This window comes from Motacilla alba, chromosome 1A (genome assembly GCF_015832195.1).
Source record: "Motacilla alba alba isolate MOTALB_02 chromosome 1A, Motacilla_alba_V1.0_pri, whole genome shotgun sequence".
In the NCBI taxonomy this organism is placed as follows: Eukaryota; Metazoa; Chordata; class Aves; order Passeriformes; family Motacillidae; genus Motacilla; species Motacilla alba.
In genome coordinates, this window is record NC_052031.1 from 10,256,245 (window position 1) to 10,273,265 (window position 17,021).

A 17,021-nucleotide genomic window follows, 5' to 3' on the forward strand; every position below is an offset into this window, starting at 1 on the left:
TACAAGCCTGCTTGAACTTTTAAATTGTCTGCTTTAGTAGCACAAGAAAAAAATATGTGAAAACTGATGTTTTGTTGTTTTTCAGAGAATACTGTAATGATGTAAAAAAATCAGAAAACAACACTGAATTTCTATCAAACTTCAGTGAATTTATTGACAGAAATACTCCAAGCAGTTCATCATGTAAGTACACTTCTCACCTCACTGAAATATTTCCTTAGGGATACACCTACCTATGGATGAGAGTTCATGCTCAAATTTTGTGAGTTTGTTTTCTAAAGTAGACATGTATCTAGTGCTGGGATTTTCTATCCAATGCAGAGAGTGTTAAATTAGTTTTCAAGTTCTGGCTTTATTTAAGGAAGTTTTTAGGGCATTATGCATCCTGTGTTTTCCATAATTCCTCTCAGCATCTTGCTCAAGCATCAGATAACACTGGTTCACTTTAATACTCTCCAAACATTTTTGAGTTTCTATTTTCTCACTTGAGTATAGCAGCCAAAGTCTCAGACTCAAAATCTTGATATGAAATCTTCAACCTGCTTTCTTGCCATTTTATTCCAAAATAAATAAAGAAAAGAAGTCCAAGACCAAAATACCCAATAACTAGAATAAAAGATAAGGAAGTTATTTTGCTGGTTCACAGATTGGTTAAAGCAATCTCACTTGGGCTTGAATAGCTTAAGACCACAGATCCGTGTAACTGCTGCAGTGCTGAGCACTGGCCTTGGGAAGGGATTAATTCATACTTTGAGATTGGGCCTTAACCTCTGTTTTGAATAAATGAAGAGTTATTACCATCAGTAAGGTGCTAATGCCTGGTTCTCCAGAAAATATCAGTGTTTGGATTTGGTTTGGTACATACACATCTGTTAATCATTATTAATAATTTATTAATACTTGGAATAGCCTTTTTTTTTTTTTTGTCTTGCTTTCCTGAAGTCCTTCTGACATGTTGCTGTCAGGGATAACTGATCAATTCAGAAAGAATCTCTCTGCTAGACCATGTAATTGAAGGAATGTCCACTTAGATATGATATCTTCTCAAAAAAGGATATTTTTGTGAGCAGGTGTGGGTGTTTGGTGTTCTTTTAATAGAATGGTCTTATTCATTGACATGTTGCTGATTGACTGAAATTTAATTTTAATACCTTGACTCAGTCTTGGAAATGAAAATATTCACCTCCAGTGATTAAAGCAATTTATGATAATTTAATAAAATTGAATAAAAAATGAAAATTCTTGTGTAATATTTACTATCAGAAAATATTGAGGACACATTTAGTGATGTTGTAGTGTACACTAGGGCTTATTAAGTAATTATTCCAAAATGTTATCCACTTATTGCTGTATTTCAGTTTGGAATGTGCAGCAATTTTTTTTCCTTCTTTTTTTTTTCATAGTAATTAAGTTACTTTTAAAATAGTCTCCTTAATAACTAAACAGTGTTAACAGCATTAAAGGACTGAGTGGCCAGAGAAATTGTCTCAGCTAAAAATGCTTTTCAAAAGGAATAACAAATAAAGTCCCCACATTGAAATTATCTTCAGTAACTCTGCTAAAGTGTTACTGAAAAAGATGTTTGAGAAGCACTGACTTCCAACCATCCTTTAAAAGAAATTTAAGCATGGCATCTCTGTATGAGCTACTGATTCAAAATGAGTTTATTTCCCTGAATACATTTTCAGATGACAAATGTGTTTTATTTGAGGGCCTTGGACTTAATTGATCTAAGTCCTACATATTTAAAATGTAGTTGAATTTCGTTAGGAATTGTTGTTTCCTTGCATCAACTGAGATAATAAGTGTTTTTAATGAACACATGCTTTAATAATAGGTTAATTTGCAGTTTTAGGGGCTTTGCAAGCTGTGGCCTATACCCTTAGCACCTTCCTTATTCCTGAGACACAAAGACACATTTTTAGGATCTAAAGAAAATGTTCAAGTGACCTCAACAGTTTGAGAGCATATTTCTAACTGTAATTACCTGACATAATTTGACAGGCAGAATGTCAAATATTAACAGCCACAATTTTTGTGCCTGGAGAATCTTGACAACTCAGAATTTCGATTTAGGCTTTTATTGAAACTCCATCTCCTAAGGTTACAGATGTCTTACGTTTGAACTCTTTTTATAGGTAATACTGACATAATCTTTAGAGTTTTGCTGGATGCAGGATTAACAAATGAACTTGCCCTAAATTATTGGAGTAAACTGTCGCTGTAAGTATTCTTTTTATTGACTGTGATTTTTATGCATTCAGAGTTTGAAAACAAAATCTTGTACGTTTGTACATACAGTTATGCAGTTAATGTTACAGACAATAGGTATTTATTCTCAATTATGCACTTTAATGGCAACCCTTGACATAGAAATTTGTGAGAATTTCAGTCCGTTTTCATTTTAAATCTTACTTTTATTTACAGCGATGGAGTTGTTGCACAATTTGTTGTTACAGATGGTGGAATTACTAGAGTGTTCCCCAAAAGGTAAGAATTATTACAAAATAGTATAGTATGATATTTTGAAGCCTGAAAGGCTGGACTGTTAAAGAGTGGCTTTATTGAACGAAAAGCTACAGTCTCCTTAGAGTCTAATCAGTACTGATAGCTATGAAATTAATGGAATGTTTTGTTTTTCTTTGATTTTACCTGTGTCACTGCTTGAAACTAATCTGTCCCATTATTTTCATGACAGGCCATTGTAATCCAAGATTCTAATCAGTGTAGAGTAGCAGTAAAAGCAATACCTTTGTAGTAGCAGTGGGGCCATGCTAATTCCTAATTACTCCCAAGCACTCAGTTGTTTGGCAGGATGCAAATACTGGAAAGTAGTGGGTGATATTTATTTTTTTTTTTAGACTAAGATCAGACCTAAAGGTCCAGGGATTCAAGAGATAAAAATGTATCATTATCAGAGGACAAAAAGGGAATATGAAATTGGACATACAATAAACTAGACACACCCCCACGAATGACTGGGAATAGTGAGGGCACCAGTACAGATCTACTGGTAAATGGCAAATTTCTCTATTTTCTTAGGTTATTCTGTGTTTCCCCAAAATGTGAAAATGGCAATGAATTTTACTTCCCAAGTGAGTTTCTTTCGTATCTTGGGATTATTAATGATATTAAATCTTTCAGGATTAACCTCAAAGTCTGGCATGGGCTGTAAAGATCCCTTTAGATTTTGTTGTAAGCAGTGTTGCAGTTGTATTTGACACAACAAATACAAAAGTAATGAGACTAAATTAGTGGTTTTCCAAGAATACTAATTCTTTTTTTCCCAAAGTTTGTTTGGGGTTTTTCTAATGATTACACCTGTCTTTTAACCAGTGAAAACTGACAGATCCTGAGGACTATAAGAATAGATCTCACATTTTCCAACTGTGAAACACTGAAAGAAAACAACCCGCAGCACAGATTTAATGAGACTAAATTGTCTTTTTTTGATCTGTATATATTTTTTTTAATTTAGGGCAGGAGAAGATTGGTTGGAAAATGCTGAAACTTATGAAGTCAGCTTCTATAAGAGGAGTTTAGATAATGACAACTATATTTTCACAGCTCCATACTACAACAGTAAGTCATCCCAGTCGAGAAATGTCAGAGCTAGCTAGTTCAATGTAAGTGGAAGTTTCCCATACCAGATGAGGTCACTGACAAAAGATTCAAGCGTGACACTTCATAAGGAAAGAAATCTTGGGATAATATCCGTTATTAAGGAAAAGCTAGGAGGCACTAAACAAGGTCATCATAATTTGTCAACTACTCTGGTGGCCCTGTGTGCTCAGAATAAACCTAAGTGAAAACATACAGAGTACTGGTGTTCATTCAGTGTACTGAAACACTGCTTTACAGAGATACTTTGGCAGAATTATTTTAACAGAAAGTGAAATAAAGTACTGTCTGCACTCACAGACAGTAACACTACCTAAAGTCTTAATAGAGCTGAGTTCTGTACACTGTCTCAGCACCCCCAGCACTGACTTGGGGAAGCAGGCAAAAGGGTCCAGAGTCCATAACTCCATCCACTGCACCACTACTTAGTTTAAACTTTGCTTTTGGATTCTATTTACAATTGCACTTATTCACCAAAACCAGTTGGTCTGAGATATTGTGACATTTAAAACCTATGTAAGCACAATAGCAAGTGCTCCTTACTGATGTGAGCAACATTAAGCTCAAGTTTGTTGAAAAATAGATGCTACCACAAATCACTTACTCCTCTCTTAAACATATGGGATCCTTCATTACTGTTACTTCATAATTACTTATTGCATTTTTCTCTCAGTAAAATGTAAAGATGTTAATAATAAAATTCCCTGAAGCCTTTGCTGCTCCTCAAACCGCTCCAGGGAATCTACTTTTAACTTGCTTTTTCATACTAAGCAGTGTTGAAAACAGTTTCAAGTCAGTCAGAGCAGAAATTGCACATTAGTGAGGGGTGTCAGTATGCCCTGCATTGAAAATACACAGACAACATCAGGATAAAATCTTTGTTTCTGATCCTGGTTTTAACAGAGCTGCCCATGTGTGTACGAGTATTCATGGCTCTGTTTGCAGAAGAAAAGGCTGTAGTAACTTTATGAAGCAGTAAGAATAACAAAAAGAAGAAAACTAAACACAAATATTTCTTAGTCGGGCCAGTGTTAGTGATCCAAGCTTACACAGGTGATATATGTGTACTGCACCTGGGTCAGTGCTTTTGGACAAGCATTTTTTAAAATCATTCTGGTATTTGAATAAAAATAGATTTAAGTTTCAGAGGAAGAGGCTTTCATGTCATCCTAACTTCTTTTTCTGGTTTTTTTTTTGGTTTGTTTTTTTTTCCTCTTCTATACTGTCAGAAAGTGGTGCCAATAGCTATGAATCAGGTATTATGGTAAGCAAGGCTGTGGAAATACAAGTTGATGGAAAACTTCTGAAGCCAGCAGGTAAGATAGAGTGGTACTGAAACTCGAAATACTTTATTTATTTGGTTGTTGCTCAACAGCAAATTGGAAATTTAATTGAGATTTCAAAGTAACTTCACTCTATAATAACATTATTTTCTCCAAGACAGTTTTAATCTTTCTAGTGGAAATCTGTTTGCATTTGAGTAAGAGTGTTTAATTTATTAGTCTCATGAACAATGTTGGTGATCGGACAACTGAACAAAAATCGTATTTTATCCTTCTCCAGATTATTGATTTAGATGTCTTTATAATTTCCCCCCCCCTCCTTTTTAGGATTATACAGTTACCTTTTTTCCTTCATTTTACTAAAAAAAACTTTCATGTATTTCTTGTTAGTTGTTGGAATAAAAATTGATGCAACCAGCTGGATGGAAAATTTCACAAGAACCACAATCAAGAGCCTGGTAAGCAATTGACCAAGTCTTTTTTGAACTTTATTTGCATTTCTCAAAGCTTCAGATGCAAATAGGTTTACTGTCTCTTTGTGCCAGAGTCACACTGATGCATAGTTGCCAAGTAGTTGTGGTATTTAAATCATCCAAATGCACAAAATAAATCTATGTTGAAATAGGCCGTGTTTTGTACGTGTCTTGCTTTCATAATTATAAGACATGGATTGAGACAAAGAAAAATGACATATTCTAGCTAGTAGTAAGACTATGCTGTAGCAGTGAATAAGCTCTGCAAAATATTTGTTGAATCTTTTCTTATTTAATATCCAGGATGGGCAAGCAGTGAACAGTAAGGATTTATATTGCATCCAACATCACAGCATTTTAGCAGAACTTAATGGAATAGGAGCTTAACCATTTCATTCCATACATCTAATGTGTAATACGGGCTGAGGTGTAAATGGGAAGGAGGAAAGGTTAAATGAAAAGAAAATCTGGAATTGATAGTATATGGTGGAAGGAAAGCCACAAAATGAAGAAACTTAAAGAACATAGGGGTTTTACTGGGTGAGGCAATGTTGCTTGGTTGGTTGTATGTTCAGGGCATTAAAAAGAGAGTTTGGCTGGTTTGGGTATTGGAGCTGTAGTTCAGTGGGGAGGCAAGTGCATTGCCTAAGTGTGAGAGCAGTTAAGAACAAAAAACCACAAAAATACAAAAAATAAGTTTATGATGGAAAGTAGGATGAATATTTCAGAAAGAATGCTGATGACTCCAGCATCACCTGGGAGCTGTTTTGCTGAGGGCATAATGCAAGGACACAGTTGTGTGTGTATGTGTACGCACAAGAACACGATCATGAAAAAAACATGTACAAGAACATGAAAAAACATGTTAGGAATCAAAGCCATAAAAGCCAGCTGGGTTAATGGGCTTCCTTTACTACACAGGATTCCCATGCTTTGAAGCATTTCATGGTCAAAAAAGATATCTTTGAAGGCTTTCCTTCCAAACTCCAAACACATGGGAATTCTCCTATTCTTTCTGGTTTGCTTTATGCTCACATCACTGACATCCTGACAAGTACTCCATACTATTTATGTATATTGAGTATACTGTTAAAGGGTATCAGAGTCTTTGAGAAAGGCAGTCAAGATTGTACTATGGATAATTACAGAATACAGGTTGTTGAGAGAGATATTTCTGATAAATGACACACACTCAAAATTGAAGTTTATATACAGATATTGAAAATAGAATCATTTTTTCTTGTCTTGAGTGATTAATATAACTTCAAAATACAGTTTATTCTGTAACATTCTTATGAAGATTACCATACTTCTGTTTTTTAGTGCAACAGTGAAATCTGCGGCTGTGAAAAAAATAGCATGGTAAGAAAATGTTCAGTTTGTGAATATCTGACAGAGTATTGAAATTCATTGTTCTCTATATCTGTCTAAGACAGATTCTGTCACTATTATTTGAGTGGTAATTCCACAGAAAACAGAACTTAGTTGTTTGTGTCTTGAGAAAGATGAAGGTTAGAAGGAGAAGGGGGAAAGAGGGCATAAAATCAGGTGAAGTAGTTATGGTGATGAAGTTATGAGAACAAGTGTAAGGGAAAAGCAACAGAGAATGATGTCAAGAAAAATGTGATAAAAATATGACAGTAATTTGTAAAACAGGAGACAAATCCTGAGGGAAAAAAAAAAGAATAATTTTTAAAATTCTGAAAAAAATAGAGTAACTCAGAGAAGGGTAATTGCAAATTTAGAAGCACCAAAGTCCATAATGTGCCTTTCTACAGTCATTGGTTCCCAGCACATTCCGGATTAGGGGACCCCATAGCTCTGCTGGCACTCAGAAGAGCCCAGATCCAGGGACCATCACCATATCAGGTTCTGCCATGTGCTTAAAAGCTTTTCTATGCTCAGGCCTTCTGAGTTCTTGTGAGGGATGTGAAGATCATTAAATGCAAGAATTACAGCAGAAAGGGTACTGTGGGGAGTTATCTATTTAACCTCACTGCTATCTCTCCAGTGTCTGGCTGAAAGGATCTTTTACAAAGTGCAAAGCATATGGAATCAGTGAGTTTCCCATTCCTGCACCTGACACCTGGAATAATCCCACTACAGTGCTTGACAAGTGAAAATAATCACACCCAGCAAGCTGGGAGCCTGCCCTTAAGATTGAAACCTTTACTATTGAAAGCTGCAAATGGAAAAGTACTTTAAACATGGCTGAAGCACATGAGAAGTTGTTGCCCCTTATTATGAACTGAGTTCCAGTTATAATCAGATTTAATAAGGATATAGCACTCTTGGAACTAACAAAGTATTGAGCAAATAAGAATTTGCAAAACAACTTTTATGAAATTAAGCCACAAATAAGCCTTTGATCTGTTGAAACTTTTATTATACTGATAATGCTAATTATTATAACTTAAAATTGGCCCTTGGCTATTGGTTGGTGATTTGAAGATACTATGATGTCTTGGGAAAAAAAAAAAAGCTTCTTACAGTGCTCTACTGACAAATCTTTCCCGTAAACATTTTTCACTTTCTTACAATAGCATGTGGACTGTGTTATCCTTGATGATGGTGGATTTCTTTTGATGTCCAATCGAGATGAGTATACACAACAGGTATGTATATTCTTTAAGAACAGAACATGAAAACCTATAGGAAGAAGTTAAAAGAGGAAAAAAAAAAAAGCATTGAACTCTCAACTTACTGTAAAGATTTCCGAATCACAAAAATATTGCTGGATCGGAAATTCTAGGGGGTTTGTTAATGTTTTTTACAGTTTTATATATAGATGAAGACACCAAACTTGCTACCAAGTTGCATTCTTCATGCTTTGCCATTAGGCTGGTAGGCTGCCAATGGACTTAAGATGGTGAGGACAAGTAGTATCCTTATCCTCACACCTTCTTTCTCATGTTTTTCTTGCTCTTCCCCAGGCAGGGTCTCATTGATACTACATTTTACAGTTACTGTCTAACTGGTGCATTTAGAACTGTGCACTTCGTTATGAGAAAAATAATTAGAAATGTTTTACCTTATCTCTCTGTATTGCCCCCCATCAGATTGGAAGATTCTTTGGTGAAATTGATCCTGGCCTGATGAGAAACCTGATTAACATGTCCCTGTATGCCTTTAACAAGTCTTATGACTATCAGTCAGTCTGTGATCCCGAAGAAGAACCAAAGCAAGGAGCTGGACTTCGTTCTGCTTATGTGGTCAGTAGACCCATGTGCAGTGGCTGACAATCCATTGAAAGTCTGCTTTTGTTTATATAAATAAAATAACCTCTTTTGTTGTTTTTTTTTATTTTTCCCAGCCTACAATAACAGATATTTTGCAGCTTGGATGGTGGGCTTCAGCAGCAGCCTGGTAAGTATGAGTGTGTAGAAAATCTCTGTATCCAAACTCTAATTATTCAGTGGGTTGAAACTTTATTTGGCTTGGATTTTTTCCTCCATAAAGTTCTCTGGATCCTTTGTTTCTGCAGTTTTTCATCATGAAAATTCTTAGCTATGTCTCAAACATGACTGTTTTGTCAACAGTTCAATTAAAAACTGCTCCTGACAGGTTTTGTGACTGTGTGTTCCAACTACAAGATCAGCTTCAGGAAGCAGTTTGGATTAATTTTCTAAGTATGATGGACAGTTGTGAAGTCTAAATTATCACATTTTGAATTGTTGATCAATTGGTTCCCTATTTCAGAATATCATCCATGCCTTTTTCTAGCAAGAAGTCCTAAGAACATCAATGTTTGCTTTTCAGTGAATCATTTTACAAAACACATGAATCATAGAATAATTTGGGCTAGAAGGGATCTTTAAAGGTCATCCAGTCTACCTCCTCTACAATGAGCAGGCATATCTTCAACTAGATCAGGTTGCTCAGGGCCCCATCCCACCTGACCTTGAATGTTCCCAGGGATGAGACATCTCCACCTCTATGTGCAACCTGTGCCAGTGTTTCACCATCCTCATTGTAAAAAATATCTCCCTTGCATCTAGTCTGCATCTTCCCTCTTTAAGTTTAAAACCATCAGCTCTCATCCTGCTGGAACAGGTCCTGCTATAGTTTGTCTTCATCTTTCTTAAAAGCCCCCTTTAAGTACTGAAAGGCCACAAAGAAGGCGCTCCTGGGAGCCTCCTTTTATTCAGAGTGCACCCCAACTCTCTCAGCCTTTCCTTATGGCAAAAGTTTCCCATTCCTTTGATCATTTCTATGGGCTTAGTCTGCAGCCACTTACAGGCCCATGTTTTTCTGTGCTGAGGACTGCAGAGCTGACACAGTGCTCAGGTGGGGTATTTTACCTTTTTCAGAGCCATGTTGGTTGACACTCATATCAGCTACTTCCCTCAGCACCTTCCTTATGGGGATAAGTAATTGGCATTGATGTGGTGCTTTTGCTGTGATATGAATTGCACCCTTGGAGACTGGTCCTTTTTCCAACAATTCATGATTTTTTTTTTTTTTTAATAATTACCAAATTGAAATAAATTACCTCCTTTACAAAACTGAGAGTTAAAATATATATCAGCTGAAAAACCATATAGTAATTTTCTCACAGAAGCACTATGAAGACATGTTTTTTATTGTTGGTTATATTTAGTGAACAGGAAGAGAAATAATCTTGGTTTTCTTGGACAACAGCAAGGTTCAAAAATTGAAGATGGGCAATAATCCAGAAGAGAAATTTGAGTTCTTTTTAAACAGAGAAACCTTGGTTTATCAGTGTTCAAATCAGACTCAGCGGTCTGGTCTCAATTTAGACCTGAGGTTTATTTTGTGTGATGTTTAACTTGAAAGCACAACATTAAAGCACTTTACTATGGCCATGTTTTTAATGGAATCTAGGTCAGAAGCAGGCAGAGAAGGCCATTAAGCAAGCATAGTGAAAAGAGATGACCAAAAAATGGATTCAGTGAGGCACCTGGCAAAAGCAAGTACATGGAAATAGGAGAAACCAGGTTATTAAAGAAAGCTATAGTGTTTCAGGCAAAAAATGTGGGATAAAGGTGTGAGCGATCATTCTCAAAATTTATATGGGATACATCAGCATTTGGTTAAGAGAGTGCGTGTCCTTTCTCCTTCATGCTCCTTTGAGTCAGGAGATTTAGGAGTTTTCCCAGGCTGCCTTTTTTGTTCAGTTCCCTGTAAATTCTGAGGTAAGCCATTACAAGGGATTACTATTTTCTGTCAGCAAATTGCATCACCATTGAATAGAATCAGGTCTCTTCTTATCCATAACTGCTCTGTGCTGTCCCTCTGATGATTCAAAGCACAGAGTCGTGGATGTGAATCCAGAACTCCTTTGAGGAATGCCTCCGTGGGGAAGGTGACAGGCATATTCAGCTTCTTTACACAGGAATCACACCAGAAAAGGAGAAATAAACTTTAAAGTTGAATGAAGTTATACAGTCCCTTCTGTCTGCAGAACAAGTGTTAGAACAGAATGAGATGAGATTGGGTCATATTTGTGGGTAGAAGCAAGCCTAAAACTTGGCAACTGGAAAATAGAGCTTAGGAAGGTTAAGGAGAAGCAGGCAGTCAGAGAATATACCTGTTGCACTTCCTGTTTTGACAGGCTGGTAGAGGAGAAAGGGTTTGTGTGTGTGGCAAGGTGGTACCTACTTTAAGTAAATTAAATTGGAAAAAATGCCGTCATCAGTGAAGAAAAAAAAATTAAATAGACTTCTTTAAACTTAACTATTTTGGCAGCATATATAGGAAGAAATGCAGTCCTTAGCTCAAGAGAGAGAATAGAGATGATTTTAAAAGTCAACTGTTACAGTAATGCTTTTTAAAATATAGTATTCCAGTGCTGATCTCCCTCTCAGAGATTTAATGAACCTTAATGAGTGTAAAGTATCTAATTCAGGAGCATGTTCCCTGAGTGTGTTAGAAAGGAGTTCCAGTTGGTTTAAGTTGTACAGAAACATCAACATCAACATGCCTCTTCCTCCTCCAACAGAGGTATAAAGGGGGGCAGGGATAATGTGATAACATTTCCATTATGTGCCTTGTGGGCACACATTTACAGCAAATCTGGACAGTAGAATAAAAACTAGTGTGAAAGATCTGTGAAAATGTGGGAAAAGAAAACCAGAGTCACACTGGAAGGTTTAGAGAAATACAGCTTTGGTAACTAGCAAAAGCCTAAAAAAATATTGTTAATAACTTATATTTGAGTAGTTTTTAAGTATCCATTAAAATAAAAAGAATGAAAAGAGCCTTTGAAAATAAATATATTGTCTTTCTGTGTTCAGGTCTATCTTACAGCAGCTGTTTTTGAGCTTGACTTTTCCACGGTTCCTTGAAGCAGGTAAGTCAAAAGAATGTTAAAGAGTCAACTTTGAGTGAAGTAGAAGGTAAGAATCTAGGCCAGGGGACATATTTGGGTCTCCCCATTATGTCTGGGACTTAAAAATGTCATTTCTCTGTTTGTTTATTCATGTATCTATTTATTTTATATCAGCTGATATGGAAGATGATGATTTTGGTGCTGCCCTGCCTAAAACAAGCTGCATCACTGAGCAAACTCAATATTTCTTTGAAAACAATGATAAATCCTTTGGTGGGATTGTAGACTGTATAAACTGCTCCAGGTAAAATTTCTTCAATATAAGTAATAACTTTGGGATTTTATTTATTTTGCTAAATATAGGGACACTATTATAAGAAGCAAAAATATATTTAGGATAAACTTCACCAAACTTACATAAGCAGGACAGAGAAGAATAGAGGCAGACAAACTGCATTCTCTTTTTATTGGTTTAGAATTCATTTTAATCATTAAAGAATTGTAGAAATGCTTTAGTCAGTTTTGGTTTTTTATAGTCTGTGCTCCATGAAAATTGTATTTTTATCTCTGTCCCAATTTGTTTTCTTTTAATTTATTATGTCAACTTAAAAGCATTCTGCAATATCCCAAGGGATATGATCTTCTCTAATCTGGTTATGTATCCGAATTTTTGACAGTCAAGAAGATTATGCAATTTACCTTCTAATTTAAGTTCTAGTTGATAGTGCTCATGATTTAAGAGCCATGAGTCTTATAAAGCAAATGAAGGTATTATATTTTTTTACTAAAAGAATAACTCTCCAGACACCATAAGGAGGCCTATTGAAGATGTTATTTAATAATTAATGAAAAAAAATTATACTTCAGAAACACAGCATCTTGGACCTAGATTTCTTTTTATACAAGAGTCTGCTGGGATTTTGCATACATTTTAAACTTCTGAAAGCATCTTAGAAATTAGAATTAATAGCCAGATTTCAAACAACAAAAGACAGTATTTCAAGCCAGGAAAGAAAGAGAGAGAGCTTTGGAGAACAATGAAGATAGTCAAAACACACAGACATTTTTTCAACTTCCATCCTTCCTCCTCCATGTTGCTAGTATGCATCGGGTTCATTTATAAACTGAAAATGACCCTACTATCTTAAATACCTTTTGCAGAATTACATGGACATAAAAATACCACAAATACACATCCAATACATGACATGCATACCCCATGCTTCTCTCTCGACCTTCTTACAGACAGGTTTATGTTTTGGGGTTTTGTTTGTTTGTTTTTGTGGTTGGGGTTTTTTTTGTGTTAATTGATGCTGAACTGATGTTATTTCTCAGTACAGCTACTGTGGTAGCAGTACAGAGCTAACTATTAACTCAATTAAAGTCATTTTATGCTCTTTTCCATTTTTCCACTAACAAGTCTAGTTCAAAAAGGATACGATGGAAATGTCAAAAAGATTACTAAATTTATTATAAATCTTTCTTACTGTTTGTTAATAAAAAAGATAAACAGTAGCAGGCAGACAATCTGTGAAGCTGGATTATTTTATTCCAATACTGTGTGTCCTCCTCAAATACAAATTTCCTTACTTCATTTAAACATAGGTTTTTGTTGACTTTTTTTCCAGACTTTATCATGCAGAGAAGATTTCAAACACCAATCTAGTGTTCATTATTAGTGACAGCCAACTGCTGTGCCGTTCCTGTGACCCAAAGCCACTGATGCAAGCGGAGAAGCCGGGTATCCTTTAAAAATCATGTTATTTAGTAGTGTGGAATGATTTTTGGCTATGGGATACTGTAATCTATTTGGGGAGGAATGGCCCACTTATCTACGTTATCACCATGGTTGCCACTGGAATACTTGAAGTAGCAGGTATTTGTGGGTGATATCACAAATCATGTGAAGCAGCACTCATTGAGGTAGAGAACAAAGCTGTTATTTGTGAGAATTTAGACAGAAATGGACTCACAGGAACTTAATGAAGTTTCAAAAAAGCCGATACAAAATCTTGGGCCCAGGACAGAATAATTGCCCAGCTGGACAGGCTAGGGACAGAGTGACAGAAAGACTTGCAGAAAAAAGCTGGAGGTTTGTGGTGGGCAAGAAGTTGACCGTGAGTTGGCACTGTGCCTTGCAGAGAAGTGGGCTGGTCACCTCCCGGGCTAGGACAGCAAGAGTGTAGTCAGCAGACTGGGAGAACTGATCCATCCCAACTCTTCAGCACTGGTGAGACCACATCTGGAGGTCTGTGTGCATCCCAGGATCACACTGGCATACAGGACGGAGGCTAATGTCGGGCCACCAAGGAGGTTGGCATCTGAGAGCACAAGCAAGCCTAAGCAAGCCTGAGTGTCCTGGGTTTGTTCAACCTTTAGAAAAGACAAGGGTACGCCTGTCTAGAGAAAACAAATAAAAAGGCCAGGATAGGCATGTTTAGTCATGAAAAGTTGAGATGCTGCACGTTGGTTAGTTGATGAAGGCACTTTAGTGTGTGCCAGTGTCAAAGACGAGCTTGCTTCTTGTGGTAACTGCATCAGCCATGAAAGGCTAGAGTTCATCCAGCTGTACAGAATTTCTTCAGAGCTGGCTGGAGACATAGGTGGCTTACATGCTAGGCAGAGTTCTTGCAACACAAGCATTGAAGTTAAAAGCATGTGGAAGACTGTTTTCATTTACAACCACCTTTATGCCAATCTCTCTGCTTTAGCCTGTTCATTGCAGTAGTTAACTGTAGGTGATGGAAATACAAAAAACCAATATACACATTCTAGGTCAGGAGAAATTCACCTCAGCCATTCTCTTCTACGTAGGCTTGAGGACAGTGTGCCAGAAGTGGTAAATCAAACCATAATTTGGATTACTGTGACAGAACAAGGAAAACAATTAGTAATACCTCCGTCCACATCAGGAAGTTAGTTGAGACAGCCCCTCCCACTCCTGAAAGAAAAGCAGATGGTGGTACAGATGACTGTGTTTCTTTGGCACAAGCAATGCATTCATTGCCACATTAATAAAACTGGAATTCCATCTACGCTTGGGCTGAAAAGGAAGTTACATTGGGGTGTCATCACAGAACTATGTAAACTTAGCCTAATATTCTAATTGGCTTCAGTCCATGACAGTTTGATCAACTGTTTCCACTGTCTGAATTTATGGACAGCACTCACTGTAGAAAATGAAGCATGATGGATGGGAAGGGGCACATGACTTGCATTTCCCCGTGGAGCGCAAAACTACTAGAAAGAAGTAAATTACCTAAAATGGCAGTCAGAACAGCTGGGGGGGCTTATATTGACTAAAGGAACTGTTTTATTTTTGTTCAACTATGCAGTACTAAGCTATTCCCTCTTTACTGTAACTAAGGTACATAGTGAAATGCAGATGTAGCATAACATCACCCAAGCAGACAAAATGACCTTTGGGTGCTATTTAGATGATTATTATTACACTTTGCTTCCTTTTGGCTGGTACAGCTTTGCTTATACAGTCTCTTGGAACATTTTTGTGTTTCAACTTTCAGTTGAGCCACAGTTGAGAAAAGGAGAGATGAGTCTGATAACATCTGAATGAAGGCTGATGCAGATCTGCAGAAATAAATTCTCCATCATTTTGCCTTCTCTTTGCTTTGGCATCTCCACTTGTTACACTGAAGCTGCTGTACTTCTCCATGGTAGTGTATGAACAGAATTGCTTCAAGTGTAAATTAGAGCTACTAGGATAAGTTCTGGCACTCTATTCTTTTAAAAGCTTTAATATGTGTGCTACCTGGAGTGGAATAAAAAGAAAGCTTTACAAAGCTTAACATACTGAATGGAAGCAGGTTTCACCAGAAGGCTGTTTTGCAGTTTGCCATATCCATGCCTTTCAAGTCTGCTGCAATGACTTGTGCCCCTCATTAGCCAGCGGCACATGTGAAGTACAGTGTGAAGGACACTTTAACACCAGCAATTACGGATTTCAGAGATGTGAGCTAAAGCAGTATCTCATATTTTCAGTTAGCTAATTAATAGCTCCCCTTTCTCTCCTGCTGTTCTGCTGGTAGTATAGACAGCATTTTCTCTGTCTGCCTTCATCACTGAAATGTTAATGGGATCTCAGTAGTCCTCCTGTCATTTACTACAAAGCCTGAAGTGGCACAATCTTTTCTATGATGTTTGCGGTAATATGAGTGCACCCATAATAGAATCAGTAGTTTTTACAGTTTTTCACTGCCATGTTCAACCTGTATATGACATTACTTTTAAAAAAAAGGTTCATTGCTTTTACTATGTATCCATTATAGCAGAGTAACTCAGTGGTAACATAAACTATAAACTAATCAGCACCATTGAAAGTTTACAGCTTTATGAAATATTTTCTGAAATATTTATGCAATGATTAAAAAAAAGGCAATACAGAAAAAGTTGAAAGAACCCAGCTTTTATTTTATTTCTGCTTATGGTCCTGAAAATATTCTAAAAAGTTGTGCAGGATATTTATCTTCTTGATTATAGCAGTATAAAAAAGAGGTATTTCATTTTGATTTATATAAATGGTTGGGTCGGTTTTCTTGAATTTGAACAAAGAACTTTGAATATTGATATTTCTTTCAGCACTATCTGAATCAGCATAAATCTTCTCTGCTGCCATAAAAATAAAAACAGAATGTTGATCCTGCTCATGTACATTGCATGAAAAACAGTGACACTCCTTAACCAGAGAAACAGATGAAGGGCCAAATCCATGTGAAATGGTCAAACAGCCTAGATACAGAAAGGGTCCTGAAATCTGTTTTGATGAAGCCAAACAGGTAAAATTGAAGTTGTAAGACTTTAAGACTATCTTTAAAAACAATTGTAGAGCAGCTTTAGATGATCAGTGAAAACTGTGTTTAAATGTACCTTGGTGCCTGGTAACCTTTTTATCACTAAACATACTGTTCACTCTAGACCATAGCCGCTTTATTTCAATTAACATAAACTTAACAGCTGCTTTCTTATCTGCCTGTCCTATAACCATTGCACTTTCACACATGATTCCCACTAAAGTATCATCAGTGATCATAAAACTGTTGGTCTCTGTATGGTACTGTGAAATTCAGTTCTTCAATGGCTTGCACAAGTATATGATAATCTTGGCTTAGAAGTAGTATTTTTATAAAAATGTTTCCAAATATTATTTAAAGTACTGTTCAATTATTTACATTTTTATATGTTTTAGAATGCTGCTTCTAATTCTGCAAATTGTACTGCCTTTAGATCATGTTATTGGCAGGTTTAAAAGTGCATTGCTTTACTGAAATCACCAAAACTATGCTGTTTGGTACTTACGTGTTAAATGCATTAGTTTTGAAAGAGAAAAATTATAAT

At 36.3% G+C, this 17,021-nt stretch overlaps 1 protein-coding gene across 9 annotated transcripts in view; it reads left to right on the plus strand.

The window, feature by feature from the left end:
* CACNA2D1 (calcium voltage-gated channel auxiliary subunit alpha2delta 1) overlaps positions 1-17,021 on the plus strand; it is a 361,055-nt gene that overhangs the window by 332,279 nt on the left and 11,755 nt on the right. For all 9 annotated transcript variants that reach the window (XM_038153955.1, XM_038153956.1, XM_038153957.1 and 6 more), the window contains 14 exons: positions 86-183; positions 2,139-2,223; positions 2,428-2,490; positions 3,479-3,582; positions 4,851-4,937; positions 5,295-5,362; positions 6,701-6,739; positions 7,921-7,992; positions 8,437-8,589; positions 8,691-8,743; positions 11,635-11,690; positions 11,844-11,973; positions 13,298-13,410; positions 16,380-16,462. In XM_038153955.1, the coding sequence (XP_038009883.1) occupies positions 86-183; positions 2,139-2,223; positions 2,428-2,490; positions 3,479-3,582; positions 4,851-4,937; positions 5,295-5,362; positions 6,701-6,739; positions 7,921-7,992; positions 8,437-8,589; positions 8,691-8,743; positions 11,635-11,690; positions 11,844-11,973; positions 13,298-13,410; positions 16,380-16,462 (1,204 nt within the window). The remainder of the gene's footprint in view (positions 1-85; positions 184-2,138; positions 2,224-2,427; positions 2,491-3,478; positions 3,583-4,850; positions 4,938-5,294; positions 5,363-6,700; positions 6,740-7,920; positions 7,993-8,436; positions 8,590-8,690; positions 8,744-11,634; positions 11,691-11,843; positions 11,974-13,297; positions 13,411-16,379; positions 16,463-17,021) is intronic.